This window comes from Chaetodon trifascialis, chromosome 20, assembly GCF_039877785.1.
Source record: "Chaetodon trifascialis isolate fChaTrf1 chromosome 20, fChaTrf1.hap1, whole genome shotgun sequence".
Taxonomy (NCBI): Eukaryota; Metazoa; Chordata; class Actinopteri; order Chaetodontiformes; family Chaetodontidae; genus Chaetodon; species Chaetodon trifascialis.
This window is the reverse complement of record NC_092075.1, coordinates 8,773,228-8,797,642: the sequence shown is the minus strand read 5'-3', so window position 1 is coordinate 8,797,642 and position 24,415 is coordinate 8,773,228. Positions and strand designations below refer to the sequence as shown.

Here is a 24,415-nt window from a genome sequence, read left to right as displayed (position 1 = left end):
GTAAAGGTGAACGATTTGACAGAAGCCCTTTAATTTCGATCAGGGTCTCAAACAGATAACTGCATTTGCACATCCTTTAGTAGAGGTGACAAGTTCCTTCTTTCGCACACAGGAACATAATCCACACAGACACATAAGGCAAACCTAAAACTAAATCATCCACTTTAGCACAATGCCTGGAAAGCATATCCTCTAAGCCTCCCTCAATCCGTGAAAATGCATTTAATTGTGCTTCTGATTTACGAATTTAACCCAGTTTCAAATTTGGCCTGAGTAACTAAAGGATGACTTAGAATACCCAAGCCTGTGCAGAGCAGCCCAGAATCATTTGCAGGGGTGATATATGATCTTATTGCCACCGACAGGGTTATAGATTGGTTGTTTTGGTTGCCCTTTGGCTCTGTCAGGGCTCCCATTTCCAAGCCAGGATATAAGGAACGAAATTAACCGCTTAACCTCTGCCTACGGATATTTATCATGGGAAAGAATTCAGCACATTAAAAGGAGACTTACTGGGATGTGATAGAGATAAGGTAGAAATAGGACTGGTGTGGTGACACTGTTCAAACTAGATTTCCACTGTATTGGTCCTGTTGAACCTCTTGAAAATATACTCCAGGTGCTAAAAAATGTGTGGATGGTTTCTAGGAAGAGAGTTGCCCTGTGTGCATCTGCACTATGCAGGTTTGTTGCAAAAGTCAATACAACAGTAGACCTGTTCATGTTTCCCATTGTAAGCAGAGGAACTCTGGTGGTAGCAAATTTTGTGCTTGTGAAGTGATGTGCACTGAACGAGGGAGAAGTGAGTCACTGCTCAAGGTCAAAATCAGGGACACAAAGTTAGATATCCGCCCGCGCTGAATCACATGTCGCGATGAAGGGACAGGAACAACAGCTGTCTGCAGCAAAAGCGGCGCAGCAGCTAATCCCTTTGGGGTGTGGGTGGTGTCACCGGGCTTGTGGAAGGGTCCCTCAATTACTATAAAAGCCTACTGAGTAGACAAAAGCATGCATGCTCACGGTGACAAACACTTACTTTATGGCCACAAACCAAACACCTTGTCCATCCGCTCGTACACGCACAGAAACACTAACGACAGACATGTAGACAAATATGTAATTGAACGTAAGGCGACAGGCAAGCTTGTTAACTTAAAATTTCTTCTTTTTATTTATTTCCCTCTGGCCAGTACAACCTTTTTACACGGGCTGTAACTTTAACACAGATCATGGCCATGAGTTTTATGTCTTACCCAGTTGTGAGCCAATGTGCTTTTCTAATAAAATCTAAGTGAGAGCTGACAGTTTGGACAAGGACAATTTTCCATGGCTGAAATTTCTCAACAAATACACACACTTCCATTATATTTGCATGAATGCAGTTCGGAACTAAATTAATCCTATAAAGGCAATTTAAGCGTCCTGACTGTGTTCACAAAACTGGGCTTAAAATCTTTACCTCCATTCCATAAAAGGTTGCATTTAAACTATGAGATGAACTTGAATACCTACTACTTTTGCAATATCAACAAGACTGAGACAAGGGCTCAGTATCAATGCCCAAAAAGGCATCCATCCATCCATTTATAAAAACAGTTCTCAGAGAAAAAACTGCACTATTACTACAACTACTATTACTAGTGTTTTTTCTTCATTGCTTGATGCCTACATCTGCACATCTCCTTTAACAACATCCCAGTTATGCAACTCAACATTCATCTGTACTGCTAAATCTTTGACACTGTACTTAGTGCATATAATTTTGTTCTTTAAACTACACCTGCCTACATATTTCTGGGTAACAAATAATTTGTGGCCTCTATTATTTTTATTATAATAATAAAAAATGGTAATACTAATTATTATTATTATTATTCCTTTTCCTTCCTCTCGCTGCCATAATGAACTGTAGGCATGGGAAATAATAGGATTGCTATTCACTCTATCACTATGTGGACACCAAAGGGGACACAGATGGACTAATTCTGTGCATTTCATTTTGTCCAGGTCACTCGCTCACACACACCAAAGCAAAATCCACACACAGCCTTCACTATCGCATATCACTGAGTGGTAAGGGAAGTTAAAATCATGCTTCCCATCAAAGTAATTTGACTCAGCTTCGCTCATCACTGAGCCTCCATTTACATCAGCTCATGTACTGTATCTGCTCGGTGTGTCATTGAGCTGTGCCCTGGAACAGCACTTAAAAACCCACCAGGAATGTGCACGACTCCTTCCTACTTCCAGCTATGCTGGAAATTCCAGAAATGTCCAGCCTCATTTCGCTCAGCTTGAGGCTGCCCTTCCATTATTACGCCTCATATTCAACCAGTGTAAGGTTGGAATTTGTTTGTTTTGAAAATGTTTTATTGTATTTTATTTTCACTTTTTTACTTTATTGCCTTCTCAGCAGTATGCCATAGATAAGAGGGTTCCCGCCTGTGCAAGTTAATGTGTTTAAACTGTAATACATCTGTAACAATATACACAGACATACACCTGCATTCCCTCTCACCCTTGCTGCGCCTTCGTCCTCTGTGCTGCTCTGTGTAAAACTTCATCTGGCTGTCATCTTCAGGCTCTGACCCTGATTCCCCTTGAGGACCAAACACACCTCCAGTTGCTGGCAGTGAGAAGATAAGAGGAAAAAAAGTGGAAAGAAATCCAAGAAGAATCAATCAATCAATAGTTATAGTACTTGAGGATACAATTATGCTGAAAAAACAGATGGCAACAGTTAACCAGTAGGTTTTTCAGGTAATCAATACTTAGAAACTCAATTAGACATAACACACAGCAGAGAAATGTGTGAGATCTGTATGAACAAGTCTGCATGACAGTGACGTAGGTTAGTCATTGCTACTGTATATGGCATTACAAAAGTTTCATTGAAATTCTGTTCAAAGTCAAAGTCAAAGTCTGCTCAGTTGCTTAAAAATCAAAATAGCTCCTGTGTTTTTGTTTCACCAACATGCAGAACATTCTCATTAGTTTTAGGGAAATGCAGTGTCTATTTCAGATGGCAATAACAAAGACAAGGTATCATTATGCACAAGTATAAGTTTCTGGGAACTGCAAATATCTTTGCCCAGAGTCAAAGCTTTAATATGAAATCTTCGATATAGATATGTACCAGAAGAAACGCTACCGCAGGTACTTCATGCCAACGGCTGTCAGACTGTTCAACTCTAACACTGTCTAATGTAGCAGAGTGTTTAGAAACCTACTGTTTGCAATATCTTGTGCAATATTACATATTTTTTCACACTGGGCCTATATATACTGTATATATATATCCATCCTTCCATTTTCTATACCGCCTATCCCTTTCGGGGTTGCGGGGGGGCTGGAGCCTATCCCAGCTTCAACGGGTGAGAGGCGGGGTACACCCTGAACCAGTCGCCAGCCGATTGCAGGGCAACATGCAAAGACAGACAACCATTCACACTCACACTCACACCTAGGGGCAATTTAGAGTCACCAATTAACCTAATGAGCATGTTTTTGGTCTGTGGGAGGAAGCCGGAGTACCCCGGGAGAACCCACGCATGCACGGGAAGAACATGCAAACTTCACATTCTATTCTATCATACATATATACATACATACATATATACACACACACACACACATGCATACATACACACACACACACACACACACACACACACACATATATATATATATATATATATATATATATATATATATATATATATATATATATATATATATATATATACATATACATATACACACACACACACACACACACACACACACACACATATATATATATATATACATACACACACACACACACACACACACACACACACACACACACACACACATATATATATATATACACACACACATATACATATACACACACACACACACACACACACACACACACACACACACACACACACACACACACACACACACACTGTGATACATATATTCTCTCTATTCAAAAGATTTTCCACTGGCATTATTATTTTTATACTCCTTTTGTATATAATGTACACTTTTGTACAATGATTTCCTTTCTTTTGTATCCCTTTTCGAGTCTATTTGTTCTTTTGTATGTCTCCTTTTTATTCCTGCTATTATTGCTTGCTGTCTGAAACACCCTAATTTTCCATGGCATGGGATCAATAAAGTTTCTGTCTTATCTCTATATTATAGATGTTTACGGTCATTTACTAAATCAAATCAAGCCAAAGTGAAATGGTTGATTGCAGGGATTTTAATCTATTGACCTTTTCTTGGGTTGTCATCGTGGTCTATGACCATACTATTCACTATTCTATTCTTATCTTTCCAAAGTTTCTATGGTGTTCAATGGTGGGGGTCAATTCTAGGTCCTTGACAGTAGTTTTACCTACATGTTCCTGTGTGTTACATTATACATAAACACATCATCAGTACAACACATTAATAAAAGAAGCTGGTCTGTTATTTTAGCCTGTGTATTGGACATTTAGTGAAAACTCTGATTCTTCTATCAAACTTTGATTGGAAACTTAAAATTCGGGTAAAGTTAGGGGAGGGAACTGTCATTGCCACAGACCGTCAACCGTCCCTTGTGTTTTCCTGTGCTCACCTATCATACTGTGTCTTGCATGTCCCTCTGTGCACATTGGTGTTTGTCTGTATGAGTGTGTGTGTGTGTGTGTGTGTGTGTGTGTGTGTGTGTGTGTGTGTGTGTGTGTGTGTGTGTGTGTGTGTGTGTGTGTGTGTGTCCTTGTCTGACCTGGATCATGCCTACCTGCGCACAATCAGCTCAGCAACTCACATCTTATTAACCCCAGCTGTCCTCCCACTCATGGACATATCGCTGTTTCCACCACCTTTGTAACTGTGCTCAGGCTCCTACTTGTACTTTCTTGTATCTGCAGCTTTGTTCAGACTGCCAGCCCAGCTATGTTTTTTGGCACATCCATATTGTATCCAGATTGATTTTACAATGTCGGAACTGCAAGAAAGTACATGAACTGTATTATTTCCAAATCAAATCCCAGCCACATTTGGAGGTGGTTTGAAATGTGATTCCCCTTGAATTTATACAGATGTGTATGTACAGATGTGGCCGCTCATACAATGGAGACGTCCAAGAGCGATGGAAGTGGATCAGAAGTGCTAAGCAGAATCAATGCTCCGTCACACCAGACAGGAGGCTGGTGTAACAGAGCAACCCGTTGTCACTCCCAACTCATCAAAAGTGACGCCTGGTCAGGACCCCTTGGCGTCACTTTTTAAGGCAGCAGGTACTCCTTCAACATCATTTTTCAACGTGCAGGGTGGTCTGCATCTGCCTGCTAACCCACCCTTCCTGGCTACCTCCACACTGCCTAGCCATTCTCCCTTCCCTCTCTTCCCTCTGCCACTACCAGTCATCCCATCTCCTCCCCCCATCTCCACCAGCTGTAACATTTCAATAAGCCTGTTAACTTTCATCTGCCTCCTCGTCTGTATTCTGTGCTTGGATCTCATTCTCAAACTCCCCCTGACAGTAGTGGCTCTACTTCACCGACTTATTTTTAATGTCCATATGAAGTTCTGAAACAATAAAAAAAAAACACAATGTGGTTATATTCAACTCCTACTGATGAGTTTTCCACTCCACTCCACCCTTTCATCTCCCTCCTTGCCTGATCTGTTGGCTATTTGTCCATTGTTGCCTAGTCTTGGGAGCTTTCTTCTGATCAAATTGGGTCAGATCCCCAAAGTGTGAGCACATGTTCCTGTGTGTGCATCTCTGTGTTTAAGTCAGGCTGATGGCAAGAGCGAGGCTGTGAGAGTTAAGAGGCTTTGTTTGTGCTGCCTTTCCACCGCGACATCAAAACACACACGCCTGCTAAATGCACAGGGGGCGCCACCAGGTGATAATAGCCAGAGGTTTGCAAAGTGTTCAGCCACTGATGAATAAATAAGTCATCTAAAATAACCTAACATGTGTGGATGGTTTTTGGACGGAGAGTATTAGTGTAAATATAATATTATTACTGTAAATCACATGACACATTTTCAGCATTGTTTTAACAGCATTTAGGTCATGCCCTGAAAAAATGCTAATAACAATGTCATTTCCTCATGGTTGTGCATGTGCTTTGCTTGAATATTCCTCAGGATCACAGAGTGGAAGGGGGAAAATGGACCGAAAGAAAATCAATCTTTTTCTCTTGGCTATGAAGGAGCATCTGCGATGCTTCACCCTCTGACAGAAAACTAAAACAAAGATGCACAATAGGGTCGGCACGTCAAAGAAAAAGTGATGCTTATAATGAGGACAGCTGATAAAGGCTCAAACATCGACTCCTCTGTAAGAGGCAAAAGCTTAACCCCCACAGGGATGATTACAGGTCCTGGCGACACTTCTAAGTGCTGTAATTGTATCTTTCATGGCACATTATTATAAAAATACACCGCAACTGAGAAGAAGGGGGTACCAAGGGTAAAGCAAATTGTTTGAGTCCCTTCAGCCACATATGGTGATGAATTTCTTCTTGCAAAGTCAGGTCAGGGCCTGTGTCTATCAAACATCTGCTAAAAGTAAAATTTAGGCAAAAAACAAAAGTTAAAATCCTTCATTTCTGCTCACAAAATTTACAATTCAAAAATAGCTAATTTTTTTTTTTTGTCACAAATTTAAGAGAGCTCCAGAGAGGACAGGAAACCTTGTGAGAAACGTTTTACAGCCAGTGAACAACTAATCATTGGTCCAGATAAATAATGCGTTAGCTGAGGTAATATGTACTGTATAATTAAGAATAAGGTTGTTTTAGCTTATTATTTGCATTTAATTTGAACATTTGGTGGGATGTTATGCTGCATTTCTGCATCATGAAGTGTGCAAACAAAGCTTACACTGATTTTTGTTTGCAATCACTCATCCACACATCTTCATTGTTTGCAACTGTCAATGTAGTGGACTATTTAATTCTCCCATAATGTTTTCTTTAATGCAACTATTATTCCAGCAGCAATGTCTCGTTCCTCCTTCAGCCTGGTTTTCTGTTTGTTTGTATTTAAGAACATTTCCAATCATTTCATCACTGTTAATGGATGGATGGATGGCACATTCACAGCTTTAAATGGCTGATTTAGGAAGGAAGCATTGTGTGAAACTACCTTGAAGAAGACCTCACTCATCTAATGTGCTACTACGATCTCTCAGAGTGAAATCAGTGCAAAGCCTAAGACAGCAACATCAAATGACAGATGAAGACGTGCTTTAAAAAAAAAACTAAAGTTATAAAAACTAATATAGAAGGCAAGCATTGTTGTTCTTGCTGCTGTGGTCTGGAGCAATTGATGAGATGGGAGAAAAATGATTTCTTACAAAGGCGAGACTTATTAGTTACAATATTGCACATGGGAGAATATGAAGACCTGGCTGTGTTTCAGGGGTCAAAAGTAAATGAACACCACCAACTTTTAGAAATGGTTCTAAGCTGGTACACTCACACAGAGGTAAATAGATGAATAACAAAAAAAGCAGAGGAAGGCGTAAGAGTCCTGAGGGGATACAAGAATGACGCTCCCTTAGCCTGTTCGTATTCATGAAATCTGTTCTGTTCGTACCTTCCTTGTTAAAAGTAGTTTTGCTTATTTCAACCACGACCACAGAGCAACATATTTTCTCCCCTTGTTCACAGGACACAGCCATAATTCCTGGGCAAAGGAAGAGCGACGCAGGTACAATTTCCCTCTTTTCCTCACTTCATAAACACTATGTCATAACTCATGAAAATTTGCCTGCTCCATAAAGATTTTAGATATGATTAAAAGTTCTATTAAATCTGTGTAAAAAGCGCAGGCAGAAAGTTGTAGTCGTTCTTGTGGTCTGGTGCACTTAAACAGGTTGAGAGTCGAGTTGGATTTGGAGTGCGAGAGGCTGGCGGAGCTTGGAGAGTGAAGCCAAGGCAATGTGGTGTAAAATTGGTTCTGAATTTATGCATCCTGTTAGAACATGCCCAGAGAGGTGGCGGACGGAGACAAAGACAGACTGAGGAAGAGAAACAGGAACAGTGGCAGTGCGATGACAGCTTTGCAGATCAGCCTAAAAATGATGCTTGTTCACACTGTTGAAAATGGGTGTTAATTTAAACATCTCACAAAGAACAGGCTTGGTTTATTGAAACACAGTAGCATCATTTTGTCTATAAGCTCTCACAGAGGAGCTGTTTCTGAAAATGAGTGTGGAAAAATCAATCTCAATATAAAATGAAAAAACATATTTCACTGACTGCTACATTCACTGAATTCATCAACCTTCTGTCCACTGTTGTAAGCGTATTTTCATTTTATATTTTTAATCTGATGTCCTTTATTGCAATTCATGTATTTTCTGCAGCTCAGTCATTACCTCACCATTCATTACATGCATCACTCAAAAGGTCAAACACTTCTCTCAGGGTCTGGAATTGGGAAAAGATGTTTGCGGTCCGGGTACAGAGAGCACTTCAGGCCTTATCTAAAAATTCCAGCTATGTACATCTCAGCTTTGAATGCAGCCTCAATAAACACTGAGAAGAACCATCAAGGCACTTCATGCGGTCTTCACGTTTGATTTGGACCTGGAACGACTTTGAGAGAGGGGATAAGTGCTTTTTGATTAGAAAAAAGAAGTCTCACACTGTGAAAGTAATTAAAACGTCTCTTTCTGTAGATCAATACCTGAGTGATCTTAAGGAACCAGGCTGGAAAAAAGAACCTGTTTCTATATTATTAATTCTAAAACTTTTAGTCATAATGCAAGTTAAGGTGATGTGTTTGATTGTGTTGAATGACACAGCACAGCAGAGGCTGGGGGCACATATACTCTTATAAAAAAGTGAAAATCTTTGTAGGGCACTCTTCATAGTGATAAGTTGCATGAAAAAGTGCTTTAAAACATGAAATAAAAACAGCAGGCTTAAAAGATAAAAGGCCTCACAACGAGAATCTTAAAACATTAGATCTATATATATAACAGCAAAAAAAGGTTTTTTTAAGCTTAAGCTCCACAGTTTTAGTATCTTTTTAACCTGATCACCCTGAGGAACAGCGGATCCGAAAAGGGCCCCACTTGAACATCTGAGGCTGCACTTCAGTTTATAGGGGACTGACATGTCTGGGAAGTAACTGCAGGCATTTAAGGCTGTGAAAGTTCTCAATAAAAATCAGTGATAAACCTAAGCCTCCTGAGGAGAGGCAAGCATGTACTGTAATATCATCCCTGTAGTCTTGCTGTGATTAAACAAATGAGTGGAAATAACACAAATTACTTACTTTTGGCTGTTTTAATGAACTCTATGACCTTAAAAAGCCTCTTGGTGAAATGGGGACTGGCCAAAATGTCCTCACTTTGCAAAAACATCCTCTACTCTGAAGGTCTAAAGCACAAAAAGGTTGCCACCAAAATAGAAGCACGCTACTGTAATACACACACCGTAGATGTACGCAGGTCATGTACTATTACGCTCTCCACCAGAGTTACACACATGAAAGCACAGCACAAATTAGCTTGCCATTAAATTTGCACTTGCAACCTGCGTCAGATTAGCATCTGATTTACGAAGGCATGAGCTAATTACACAATCAGAGATTCAGGCTCCCTTCTAGCTGCTTTCCAGGAGTGATCATATTGTAGTGATGCTGAAATAGAATTACTCATTAATGAAGCAACATGTTCAAAAACACTCACTCAGGCTGCAGTTTCAAAGCATAGAAATAATCTTAATCGATGAAAGGGTTGTAAAGTCACTGCACTTGGAAGTAAATGCATGGACTTTTTAACTAATGAAAAAGAGATGGAATGACAAAAAGGACGCGAAAAGAAACAGCCACCAACATGTGAATGTGAATTATCAAAGGAGAGCAATTGCCATGGTGCATTAGCAGCTCAGTGAACATCAAAATCAATTTCAAGTTTAATAACTATGCGGTCACAGCTCTCTGTGCCCTCTTGTGTTGGTGCTGCTCCCAATGCACATTTTTTGTGACGCACTCACCTTTTGTCTGCCGCTGATTTGAACAGAAAGCTGGCAATTTACACTTTCTTAACGCCATTAAAACATTTCTTTTATAGACCTTCACGAAATTTCTCAGCAGTTGCAGAGATTGTCAACTACTCTTCCAGTATATATTTCTGCCATTTGCATGATCCTCCCTCAACTACATATGCATAAAGGATAGAGTAATATTTCACTGATCACACAAAAGCTGTGTTGACAGACACTTCCCGAGTGAAATCCTGATGACAGCTGAGTTGTGCTTCCAGGCAAGCGCACAGGTTTGATAAATAACGCACACAAGAATACGTCTGAAACAAGGTGCAAAAGTCTGGCCCTGGGTCCTTTTCTATTTCACTGCTTTTCTTTCCTCCTCACTATGTTTCTTCTGCTTTCAGTCCATTTTCTTTTGCCTCGATCTCGCTTTTTTTTTTCTCTCTACCTTCAAAACCATGTCCCATAAAAACAACAACTCCCAGAACAGTAAGGCTAAACTGCAGCTACTACAAATTTCAATTACTGGGCACACCCATCTCACTTTTACAGTCCCCTTCACAGTCCTGAAGTCCTCTAGGTCTTGTTCACATTCTCATCTGTCAATCTACTGTCCCTCCATATGCTTTGTTACAAAACAGTGCATCCAACAACTCACCAATTTTACTCCCAGGAAGAAATCCAGACTTAAAATGTGTTATAATTACTTCTAAATTACATTCAGTCAACACTTTGGTATGGTGCAATAATACATTATTCATACAGTCTCCTCCCAGCCACCTGTATTGACTTCCTCATTTTGATAAGGAAATGGCACCTGCTGTCATCATTAACATTCTCCCAACAACAGCATGCTTTTCTGTGCAAAAATGCATACGCTCTCAGCCTATAAAGTCCCACCTCGCCTCAGTTTTGTGCAGGATTCAAATTACAAACGCAGACAAAACAGAAGGCACATCAGTTAGTCATAGAAAGGATTAGATATGGTTTTTATTGTGTCATAATGTGGAGAAATAAGCATTTGACATTTAAATACGAATGCAAAAAAAGAAGGAGAAAATTAAGAGGAAATGCAAAATAAATAAATATTAAATGCTATAGATCATTCTAAAGCATAACCTTTTACTATTTTAATTACTAATTTAATTCAGATGTTCTTTTAGAACACAATCAGTGAATACGCAAATCGGGAATTTGATGATGTATGTTTCTTTAATAATAATAATAATAAGTCAACCAAAGAATGCTTCTTAAGGAATGGAAATTATTTACTTTTAATTATCACTTGACATTATTCCCAAAATCCATTTATCTTCTAGTATGCTCATATTTTCACTCACTGACCCTCCAACAGATAAGCGAGTTTAGCTAATGGATGGATGATTATTAATATGTTAATTCATGAGTTGATTAATGGAGAAATGCCTCCGCAGAGGAAGCAGATAGTAAATGTTAGAGCGAGCGCATGAATAAAAATAAGACAGGAACAGAGAAAAGGGAAAGAAGACAGCTACAAACAAATGCTTTGCAGGCAAAAGGAGAATGAGATGTCACAATTACATACTGAAGCAAGGATGATGCGATTTGCTGTTAAAAATGGCTTAAAGGAGAAAGAAAGAGAGACAGTGTGACTAGTGGCTGTTGACTACCATACAGGAAGGAACGCACTCATAGAGCAGAGAGAGAGAGAAGTAGACTTCTTTTCCAATCCTTCCTGTAATGAGAATGATTAATGGTTACGGGGAAGCAGGGAGGTGAGGTGATGAGTTCAATCTGAATAGTAAAAGCTAATCATCTTCTGCATAGGAGGAGGGCACATCACACTCTGGTAGCACTATGATATACTGTATTTTACACTAACACAGAAAACAGCTCACACCAGCAAACCTAATGGGCCCTATCTACTCTTAAAAATTATGAAGCAAGATGGAGAGAGCGAGAATGCATTAAACTCCAATACTCTTCACATTACCATGAATTTCATACCACACTGTGACTATAAATACCTATTTTTTGATTTAGTGTCTTCAAGTTTGAAGACACTACCCTGATTTCTACTATATCTACGCTAGAGAGCCTATCGGTGTGGCAAAAAAGTGGCTTCCAAGACTGACAGGACAGTAATCCTTACATTTGGTGAAACTGTCACAACAACTAATATCCAGGACAGCCAAGTAGTTATGAGTGGAAGTAATGGATCTATCGTCAAGGTTATTAAGAGTTGAAATGTTTTTTTTTGTAAGGGCTGTAGATCAGGGACATGTGTAAAGTCGTTTCTATGCAGACGACTTGGTGTTGTGAAGATAGGTTGTGAGTCAGAAAAGACCCAGATCGCAACCTTCAGTGAAAAAATACAAAACATATTACAGGAATTTTCCTTGGTCTTACTTCATGGCATCATAGAATTTCCCCCTCATGGCAGAGCTGAAATATTTATTTAATGAATACATTAGCTGATTCACAGAAAAGATTTCAGGAGCAATTATTATAACAGATTAATTATCAAGACTTTTTTTTAATAAAAACTGTACAGATTGTACAGGTTCCAGCTTTGCAACTGAAAATATTTTCGGGTTTTCTTAGTTAGTTAGTTAGTTTAACTTCTATCGTCTGGTTTTGGACTGATGGTTGGACAAATTAAAATAATCTAAATATGTCTCTTTGTTCACCTTTGAGAAATTGTGATGTGGCATTTTTGACATATTATTAATATATAATAGACAGTTAATCAATTTGCTGAAAAAGCACCAATAAATTATTCTTTTTTAAAAAAAATCAGTAGTGACAGCCCTACATTATGCTGTAGTGAACGTGCTAAAACACGCTAGGAGACTGTCTGTGCAATATAAAACAGATGTCAGAGCATATTTGAAACATATTATTACATATCATTGTGGCTCATCTAAATGGAACAAGGCATCTGGGTCATTTGATTTTCACTGACAGTTAAAAAAAATCTCATCATCATCTCATCTTGGGGCATACGGATGGGTGTACTAGATCAGTTATTTTACTCTGTCCACAACTGACTGGTGACTTCAAGCTCTTGACTGGCTGAAGTCACCTGATCCAGCTAACCAGCTGTGGGTACAGCAGAGAAAGATGGAAAACAAGCAGGACTGTGAATTAGTACAAAAAAAAAAGAAAAAGAAAAAAAAAAGTCAGAACCAAATTTACTGGTCAAGCTGCAGAATTATACACTAAATTTAAATCAATGCCATCCACTGCACACACATATCATATAGTTATTATATTCAGGGTGAATTGATATACAGGCAAATACGAAGACAAACAAACATACATACAGAAACTATATACACTGCAGGTGAATTATGCGCTGGGAGCCTGTGTAGCTGGTAACTCTACAGGAGTGATGGAGTGCATGACAGTACAAAGAAGGCTGAAATTGATAGTGTATGGATCGTACAATAAATTGTACCTAGAAGTTAGCTACAGAACAGAACCCATTGAGTTGAGCTGCCAAGACACACAGTGGTCCTCAAAAACACTTGCTGGGTGTTGCTGGGCAGATGTTCTTTGGGCAGCCTTATGACTCATCATGTATAATGAGAGAAAATCAGGTGTATGTGTTGCATTTTACAGAGCCTTTATGAATTTAGCCTAATGGACAGCTATCATTCCTACCTGCCAAACAATGTGGCAGGACAGACCTTTTCCAAGTAACAGTGACTATGTGTGTCTTTGTGTGAATAAACAATCATATGGGAGGAAAATGCTGATGTCTGATTTTGAATCTGCCGGAATAGACTGTATGTTGACAGGTGGCATGTGCGTCCGGATATTATTGTGCTCATAAATACTGTATATGCATGACTCTGTATTCTCATTTGCTATATGCATACATGTGCATGAGACTGATGGCTCTCGCGACTTCAATGTGACCTCAGCGATTTTTATGACTCTCTGAGCATGACAAACTGCCTTGACTTATGGCTGCTAGTCTTGCAGCTAAATGTCAGCTCATGTCAGTATACTGTACAGTGTATATGCTTTTGTATGTGGATACTCATGCTGTATGTGTGGCTGAGTACATGTGTCTGTGACAATGTGTTTGTGAGTAAATTAAGCTGACAGCAACACCAGTCCCCGCATGGCTCAGCAACTAGTAATCACATTAAGGCACAGCTGCATTCAGCAGTCAGGCTTTCTGACACCAGCAGGCTAAATATTTCCAACTCAAACTCAATGCAAACTGACATCTACATTCATACAAAAGTGAGGGTATGTAAATTTGCCATTTATAATGCACAAGACAGCATCTGAGAGGCAGCAGGAGCAAATTTGAGAATTCAAATTCATTGAGTTGCATTTGTGGGAAAAATATATCAAAAGTACATGTAGGCAGATGTGATTACAAGTTTGCAACTTGACTGTGTCCACTGACAACTTAGATGCCGATTACTAAGAACAACTGGATACATTCCACACCTGCATGTTTGATATATGTTAGAATGATATAAGAAATTAGGGCTCTATTCTGGTCTATTCTAGCCAGGTTGCACCAAGCAAAGGGATTCAACATCGTAAACAAGGAAGTCAGACAGATCCGAGATGCAAAACCTGCTTTCTGTCCATCCCAGTCTGTCTATTTTTAAGCAGAAACTGCATATTGGTACAGGATGCCCATAGGTCACGGTGGTCTTGCTCTCCTTGTCTCTAATTGTCTCTTACTCATCTATCAGTCTCCCATTTCTCTGTTAGCCTATCCAAAAAAATCCTAATCAATACTGTTTTACTCTGCCATTGCACATTGTATTTTTAAAAGCCCTGCACACACACACAATCCTATTATACATAAACAACCTCGGCGCTCTGAAAAGTTATTACGGAGGGCATCACAATATAAGCCCTGCCGACACATTTTACAACCTAAATTTATGAGTTGCTACCTGCTATATGGAAGAGAAAAGACTTGAAAAGGTGGGAGGCTTAATAAGGCACTACTTGGCTCTTGTACTCAAGTGGGCTCAGTGTTTGTGCACTCCCCTCAATATTTTTTTATTGTGTCTCTCCTGCATCGAGAGCAGGTCCGCCAATTTGGAGCTAATAAGCAAATGGTAAAGTGTGTGGAGACCACTCGGGGATTTTAGATATGTGATTGCTGAGAAGGTGTGACAGGCTGTTAAGGGTAATTTCAGATGCAGTGGCCCTTGGCACCCGGCTGTATGTTGTTTTCTCACCTTTCATCAGCCAGTTTGTGCAGTGGTAAAGCCAAAGAGGGTGGCATGGGATGGCAGCTGTCACCCAAAACAGTGTTGCCACTGCAGCCATCCAAAATAGAGAATGAAAAAAAGGATGGGCTTGTTTTCACCATTTCTCTCTTTTTTGTATTTTGATTAATCAGTGACATTTGGATCTTTTTCATTTCTGACACTGGTTAACCTGTTTGTTTTTTCATCTATTTAAGTTTGAGTCTAACAGCCTTCAGCCACTGTGGAGCGATCCAGGACACAGCAGGGCCGTGAAGACAACACAGTCTGGTGGTCACACAACGATGAAAGGGAGAAAACTGGAAGGTCATATTCATAACTCAAGGCGAGGCTTGATTTTATAGTTTGTAGAGTATATGCATTATAACTCCAAAATATCTTGCCTTCGGGCTCCTCACCTACTTTAACTCCATATTTTAGACGATGGATAAGATAGCGGATCTTGCTTTAGGACAGTCTGGAACTGTCTGCCTCACAGGGAGTTAAAAGGTCAGAGTAACGTAGCTCCAGCAACGGATAATTCATGCTGTGGCCTGATACAACAGGATCTTAGAAGCAATCCAAAAAGAAAAGGCACCACTGCAGGAAAGCTGAAACTAGGGTGGTATTATCAATATATCCAGCAGCAGAAAAGATCCCTTCGGCGACATTGTGGATATCTTCTGAGTGACATACAGCCAAAGGTCATTCTTATAACAATGGTGATTCTAATAATCCAAAAAAGGGGAAATAATGTGTAAAAGGCCTCCAAGTGGGTTGAGTTCAGTGGCTGTAGTGTTTAAAAATTCTTCTAAGATGCAAAAATGTGAAAGGTTAAACTGGAATTATGAACAATTATAGCTTCTCAGCTAAAACTAACATGTAAAACCATCCCTAATGTTAGAGCCTGAGCTGCAACTCACATCCCTACTGAAGGAGATCTAAAAGCCTAAGCTGCAAATAAGAATTACTCCATTGAGAAAGTGCGTGCGATGTGTGTTTTTTTTATTCCACTAGCGTCACTCAAATGGGAGCAGCATTATCGAGCCGCACATGAAATTTGCATACTGATGGAAATAACTTTCACAGGCATCTATCCATCAGTCAACTTAACATTGTTTTGAAGTTAAGGTCATTTTTGTTACTACATTCTATGCATGTGATGTGTCATTTATTTTCCGGTTGAGCGCCTAAATTCTACATAAACTTTATTCTGGTAAAACAGTATAAGAATGAAAGCCTTGTACCTTTTTCCTCCCTCAACAATACAACATCAATACATATAATACAGAAGAAACTCACACCCCAAAATCATCGGCCTCTTGAATGTCAATGCTACCGCTGTAGGCAACTTCAAAGAATCTCCCCAGACTCTTTGAGTCGAAGTATCAGAGAGGGTAGTAAGAACTAAGTAATGGTATCATCAGATTATACTCAAAGGTGGGCTGCGAAGAACAATTCTGAATTTGCTACTGGCAAATTTACGCTGCTTAAAAATGTGGCTGTTTTTACTTGGTTTTAAAAAAGACTTGAACATGACCTGCATCTGATATATGAGGAGCGTTCACACATGCAGTCGAAACAGGATCACTCTGACTATGTAGCCAGCAATGAAATGACAGAATGGACAGAATCTGCAGAAAACAACCCCATCTCTTACAAATTATGTTTACATATTACTGAACTGCTGTCCCAATTACATTGTGCTGACCAAGGTAATCATTTCTGAATTATATTCACAGGCAATGTTGGTTTGTTTGGTTTTTTGAATGGTTGAAGGGCTAAATTTGTACATATCACACTCGATTCACAAAGAGGCAGCTGGGGTGGATGGCAGTGCAGCAACCACAGCACATGTAAGGGAAACATTGTGATTTTGATGAAATATTGATAATCACATTGTGTTTCCTGAATCAATGTACTGACTTTTTCTGTATTAAACCAAGACCATGATCTAAGGGCCAAGGGCTTTCTCAAACCTTAACCAAGTGCTATGAGTGCCTGAACTCAACCATAAAAAGATCAATAAAGCAGTAGTCACTATGAGAAGCTACTGCAGTTAAAGATTCGACATTATGGTGGAAAACAAATTAAATCTGTTGTTGATTGTTGAACATTTAAATAATACATTCAGTATTAAGTTTTTGCAGTTTTGCTAATTAGAACATTTCCTTGTGTCAACAGAAAATGTAACCTGGGTGGCATTACTTTTCAAAATGTCTTTGCAGTTGCAAATTAGTTGTATATAACCATTTCTATGAGGCAGGGGTGGCAGAAAATGAGCAGAGGACAGTCGTGTGTATACAGAAATATAAAACGTGTGTGGAACTTAACCTGCCTCAGCTCAAGGCCAGACCAACATCATCAAAATATCCTTTAAAAATGGAGAACCAAAGGATCAGCGGCTGCTCCTGGAGCTCGTCTCAGCCAGACAGCAGAGGGATGGCTGGCTGTGACAGAGGATAACCTCCTGCATAGCTGTTTACTCTGCGTCCCTTCCATGTGTCAACACAAGCAGCATGCTCAACCTCTGCCACACTTCTCTGAATAAACTAATAAATATCGTTCCTTGACATTAACTGGGCTAAATTACTACACTCTCCACTGAACTTCAACCACCATTAAGACGTCTTACAGGACTAGTCTGTAAGATCTAGGGGCATCTGATGGCAGAATACAGTAGAAATGTAATATAATATTCATAAGCATGTTTTTACTGGTGTATTATCACCTGGAATTAAGAATCATTGTTTTTGGTACCTTAGAATGAGGTCTTTATGTCTACAGACAGAGCGGGTCCTCCTCCATGGACATGTTGCTACAGTATCCCAGAATGGACAAACCAAACACTAGCTCTCAAGAGGACCTTTCATGTTTTTGTAAGTTTTGCAGCCACCCTTTGTTCTTCTACACGGCTGCAAAGGGAAGCATGAGGTGAGGGGTATACAGCTGGTTGCAATTTGTTCTATGTGCTAGATGGCACTAAATCCTACACTCTGGTCCTTTAAGTACAACAGACAGCCTCTCCACACAGTCATCAAGCCTATATATTTCGGTTATGGAAACTGGTGGGCATGTTCACAAACTTGGGGTCCGGCCTGCCCAAGTTCGACTTAATCGAATTAAGCAGCCACTCCTCTTCTTGTGTGCACATGGCCAGAAATCATTTGCAAGAAGTCGTGGCAGGGGTTTGAACCTGGGATCTACTGACTTCGATGAGGAGAAACAGAGGGCAAGCGTTGTGTCATTTTTATGAGCAGTGACACGGTTCACAGAGCAGGATCAATATTTGGGATTTGAGCAAAGCCACAGTTTATCCTGGTGATATTGATTTTCATTTAATTTAGGATTATTGAATGGGAATATCAGGCTTGGAAGTATTATATGGTTATGCTTTTTAAAATTGGGATGGGTGGAGTTATTGGAAAAAAGTCGACTATGTTCAGTAGCTATATGAAGTAATATGTCAAGTTAATTCTGTGGTGTGTACCTTAATCACCTCAGCAAATTTACCCCCCGATTTATGGCCACTTAAAAACTTTATGTTTCGTTGTACTTTACATCTTTACTGGTAACTTTTTTGGTTTAAAACAGCTGAAAATCTGATTTAAAAGTCAATAATACAAAACATAATCATTTTCTGAGCTGTCCTCATCACAAGAGGGCCTCATTTACTAGTTTGCTGTAAACTGTGGTGATCAGTGACTTCTTGGATTCAAACAACAAAAGGTTACATAAAAATCTGGGTGAAAATTGGTTCAAATTGCTTGGCTGTTTTTCAAAAATCTGGCAATTTTGCTGTGAAGTACAAATGAATCATGAGGCTTTTGCATTGTAAAGCAAGCAAAGTAACAGACAATTACTAAATTATTACTCATAATATGAACAGAGGATTACATAGAGATGAGAAGCTTGGTCATATTGATCAATAGATGTGCGCGATCCATCTCTGTCTTTTTGTTTCTAGGACTCCCACACACAAAACACACAGGAAAACTGAGTCACACCCTGCTCCTGCTTGGCAGTAGATCAGCTGTATGGCCTGATGTAGAGAAACCCTAGGGCTGCAGACCCACAGCTGTAATCACTGTGTTTTGTCAGCAGCGAAGATTGAGGACTGCTGAAAGTGAAGCTGAGCACAGAGTGAATTCAAGCACTATGGAATGTGTACGTACACACACGCACGCACGCATGCACACACACACACACACACACACACACACACACACACACACACACACACACACACACACACACACACACACACACACACACGCTCTCTCTTCTTTCACAAACACACACAAGACAGCACAGAACTACTTTCATGTGCTACTTCAAAGCATCAATTAAACAGGAGAAAGGCTGGATAATAACCATAAGGTTATCCTCATCGTAATGAGCCAAAGTATTCGTTGTGACACATCAAAACACTACCACAGCTTCTAGCCAGGACATGGAAATGCATTAACACCACAGCAGGGAATAGCATGTGCAGAGGTGCATGCAAATAAGGAAGTTTTTTTTTTTTTTTTTAAGGACAAATCTTAATATTTGACAAAATCACAGTGTGTTGAGACTTGGCTGGCTGGTTACATTTGTTTTACAAACACAGACATCGCCTTCGGTGGGGGCTCAATATGGGCTTTTCACAGAATATTGTGAAATGCATATTTTGCATCCATGTTTCAGGATAGAGCAGGTCCTATATGACTTGAAATGATTGGTGCATGTTCATATATGAAACACACACACATAAAATCTGTCTTAATACGGGACATTGTTCACAAATATGTTTCTATTGTCAAACCTACAGCTTTACAGCTGAAGTGGTTTCTGGTGGTTTAAGGTGGCAATTTTAGGTGAGAGAAAAACGCATGTCTTGCCAACTCCAGGCTTGAGTGTGGCTTGACAGCATAACACACGAAAATAGCCTCTTACTACCCACAGCACTCTTTGATGTGCACAGTACATTGAGCAGGAAGAACTCTGTCCACTGCGGGCCATAAATGACCGACGCTCTGGCCCTCACACCAAGCATAACGTGTGGGAGAGATCAACACTACAGCAAAGTCCTCCACTCATAGGCCTGGGGAGGGAGGAGAGTACGTTGTACATCTCCAGACAATCAACATAAACTGCCGCTCTCAGCATCTGTAATGCCATGTAGAAGTCGATGGGGGAAATAAAGACACAGCCACAGGTTAAATCACAGCACTGAACAAGGAACCAGAGACGTATAAAAGTTTAAGATGAACTGCTCGCCTGTTCAGACATCTGAGGGAAAGGGGACAACGAACAGCAGCGCACAGCATGTCAATTCCAGATCATTAGAACCAGCAGGAAAAAAGCATGTCCAGGGGGTTGTGGGACTACAAAAGAAAGGGCTTCAGAGTGCATCTCACTATAATGGAATATTCCACACAGAACAAAACATGAAAACCAACCACTCTCCAAACTTCACACGGCATGAGAAAATGACTGACTCATATGCTTTGACAGCATAATGCAACAACCTCTCTGAAGCAAGAAAGGGACCAATGATTGGGCAGTTCAGTGCCAACAGAGTAGCTGGCCCCGCTTATACAAATCATTCCATGCAGTCAATTACATTTACTCTAGCCACATGTATGCATCTTTATGTGGCAGATGAGTGTCTGTCTTGAGTGTCTTTAAGCTTAAGCTCCTCCTTAAGCTTTAATTAAGAAAATGATGTTATGATTGGTGCAATATTTATGTTTTTTAGTTTCCTTTATAGTTGTGTGGGGCTGGTCTTTTCGTTTTGTCCTTTTTCGGCTGAGGTTGGGCGTAGTTTTGGGAGCTGGCAGTGACACAGCTGATTCCCACGAACAGCGGAGGGCTCGTCGCCAGATTATTTCCGCCTCTCAGTGGTATAGTCGGCCCTCTATGTATTTCCTAGTGACTTAAGAATACACTCTTGTGATAGTCTGTTCGTGTATACCTCGTGATTGCTCACCGGATCTTTGTTCTAACCTTCCCCCGCAGAGGGTCCCCCTGATCCCGTTACCAGTGTCCTGCTCCCTGCATCAACATCCCTGCCACCTCGCCCCTGGACCCCGCTCAGCCACCTGCCTCTAGCCTGCACCACCATCCGTGTCCTCTCCTGCACTTCACCACCACGTGTCATCTCGACCTACGGAGACTCTTGTCCGTCACACCGCACTCCACTACGTCCTCAGGATCCACTCGTCTCCTCCGGATCCTGTGCCGTCTTCTGCGAACTCACCACCATACTATTCACTCGAGAGTCTGCTAGAACACTGTCTGCAATAAATCCTTTCACCGGTCACTTCACACTTGAGTCTGCATCTGAGTCCCAATTACAGATGATAGCAAAAGATTTTTTTTAAAAAGTAGAACATCCAGCGTTGCAGTAAATGCAGTAGCCTTTTTGGTAGCCTTGTGTTTCTGAAGAGCCACTGTGAACAGTGGCTCCAGCTGTTGCCATCTTGGCAGGACTCCACCTAACTGCCAGCTAATGCAAAAAAGAGGTGAAGTGTGGGTGGAGCTGAGCCAGACTGAATGAAGCCTGATTGCTGAAATCTAGTGGACAGCTGTCACTCAAGTGGCCATTCCCATAACCATGCACAACCTTAACCTTAGTATAGTTTAAACAAGAGAGTTTCACAAATGTCATGAATGGGGTAATTAGCCATAGAGACCGACTGTTTTTTGTAGCGGGCTGTAAGCATGTTTGTTTCTGCTGTAAAGTTTGGCATTTTAATATGGAGGTCTATGGGGATTGATATATTCTGAGAGTGGTTGCTCTGATGGGAAAATTGGAGAGTGGCGGTGGTGACTGTAACTATAAAATCTGTGCATGAGATAACATTTTCAGGTATAAGATGGTGCTTATAAGAAAGTAGGGCAATACATGCTGACAGGGAAGTGATGAATGTTGCTACAAAGCAAAATTTCAACATGCAGGTTCATGGACACAAGGAGAAGAGAAGATGAACAGCTGCAGGGTTTAGCTGAGTAGACAAAACTGCTACTGTAGTTTTCTAGCTCTGTACATGTTGAGCTGTGTTTTCCCATTAAAGTAAATGTGAATCAAGTTAACTAAAGCACATCGGCTTCTAAACTACAGGGAGTCATACTTGACAACCAAGCTCTAGTGTGGTGTGTTTCTATACTGCACCTTTTTTTGTTCTTCCTCCCACTCCTACACAGATTTGGGAAAATCTCCAATCCAGACAGCCCCGCAGGTTCACAGATTGGCCATTAGCGGCATGCTTTCTCCCCCATCTCTCAGGTTTCGAGGAAAGAAATGTGCATTTTCTGGAATTGACTGTGTGTGCTGCTGGGTGCAGACCCCTCAGACATCATGTTGTTACCTCCCACTGAGACGTCTTGGTCAGAAGCTCTCCTCTTCATCTAGCTTGCTGTCTGTCTAATATTACCACTTTGTCCCTGCCATTTGTAATCGTGCTGTCTGATATGACAAAAAACCTCATATCCCGATAATGATTTAGGCTACATGATCATATAGCATAAGCATGCTTGTATATAGCATTCTCTATATCCAGTGAATTATAAATTGACCACATGAAAAGGCCTATTTCTTATTACATTTTGAATTCTATACTCAACACACACACACTGCCTCCACCCTTGGAAAGGATGTGTGTTGACAAAGCCGAGCTTCAGCTCACAAGCTTCAGTTCGGCTTTGTCAACTATCAAACTTACACATCGTTTTTTAAAAGATAAGAGAAAAGCAGCTCTTTATCTTCAAGATAAATGCAAAGCAATAATTAAAAAAAAAGGTATTTGAGAAAGACTGAACATCTGTGTGAAAGATAGTCATACAGTGATCCACTGAACGCAGAAGCTGAGGGGCTTCCTCATAATCCAGGTAGCGGCAGAGAACATCCATGATGGCACGGTGCTTCTGTTTGTTCCTGTGAGTGCGGGTCCATTGACCACATTCAAATGGCGACCGTTTACCTCTAATGTCACGCTCAGGGTGGGGCGCTCAAGATCAAAATGTGTTACACTATCTGACAAATGGTCATTTCACTGCTTCGAAACTGATCACAACTGAATAGACAATGAAGAGTGAAAATCTGGAGAGACATTGGGCCATATTTCGAGGTAAAACAACTTATTTGCTAACCCATTTGCTAAATTTTGCTTTCAAACGCTTCCAAGCTAACATTATCGTCTGATAGTGTTACAGGATACAATAGGGAAGGCTTAAGTTAAGTCTGAAATATCAACCATGAGAGCCTCATTTAACAAGACATACTGTGCACCAAAAAGAGCTTACGCTGTGTTTTATCTTATGCCTATATTTTCTTAGACAAAGGAAGCGAGGCTCCCCCAGGCAAGAAGAGCCAACCTGGTGCAGAATCGTAAGGCTTCCAATAAAAAGGGCCCTGACATCCACACGGGACAGCTCTGGTGATGACACTGATACGAAGATGTCCGAGCCAAGAAGTCCAGAAGTGGATGAAAATGTAGGTCATTGATAATTTCAGATTATTCAAACCACTAATACATGTATAACAGAATAGAATAAACTATATTGCCCAACCAAGGCAGGAAAATTGTTCAGTGCCATTTAGTCGATATGTTATCGTAATAGTGAAATATGGCAATTGAATGAGATGGCATGGAGATAAATTATATCTGACTGTCTGACAGTGATTATGTTACTGTGATGATTTGTATTGAACTCTATCATGTTTGTTTTTTAAGGTCGATGACAGTCCTAAAGACACATGTTTCAGTCTGGTCTAGCCACAAGTTTCTCAACCCAGAGAAGGGCCAACGAAAATAAACCCAAGTGATGCCTCTTGCATCTAACAGACAAGCTTTGTGATTCACTGTGACTATCTGTAGAGCGGGTGAACGATGAATTACAGACTTTTTGGCCCGTTGCCACAGGTTTGCAGAATGATAGACCATCACTCTCAGGACAGACTGGAATTGTACGCTGGTGAGTAACAATGGATACAAGCATTTTCTGAATTCATTACTATTCTGCAGGCCAGATGGGAATGTGGTCCTTGGACCGCCAGTTGATGATATGGGCTGGTTCTGGATTAACTCGCTGTTCACTCCGGATGCAAACCAAGGTCTGCATTTTGAGAAGCAGCGGTCTAGGCGTTGGTATACTGTGACTCAAAACTGATATAAAACAGGCCTACATAGATCTACACTGTTTAAACTGTAGTGAATT

General features: G+C 40.4%; 1 protein-coding gene across 1 annotated transcript in view; it reads right to left on the bottom strand.

Annotated features, from left to right (window-relative positions):
- LOC139349209 (astrotactin-2-like) overlaps window positions 1-24,415 on the bottom strand; it is a 262,594-nt gene that overhangs the window by 138,838 nt on the left and 99,341 nt on the right. Inside the window, exon 5 of the mRNA XM_070989796.1 lies at window positions 2,519-2,626. Within this exon, the coding sequence (XP_070845897.1) occupies window positions 2,519-2,626 (108 nt within the window). The remainder of the gene's footprint in view (window positions 1-2,518; window positions 2,627-24,415) is intronic.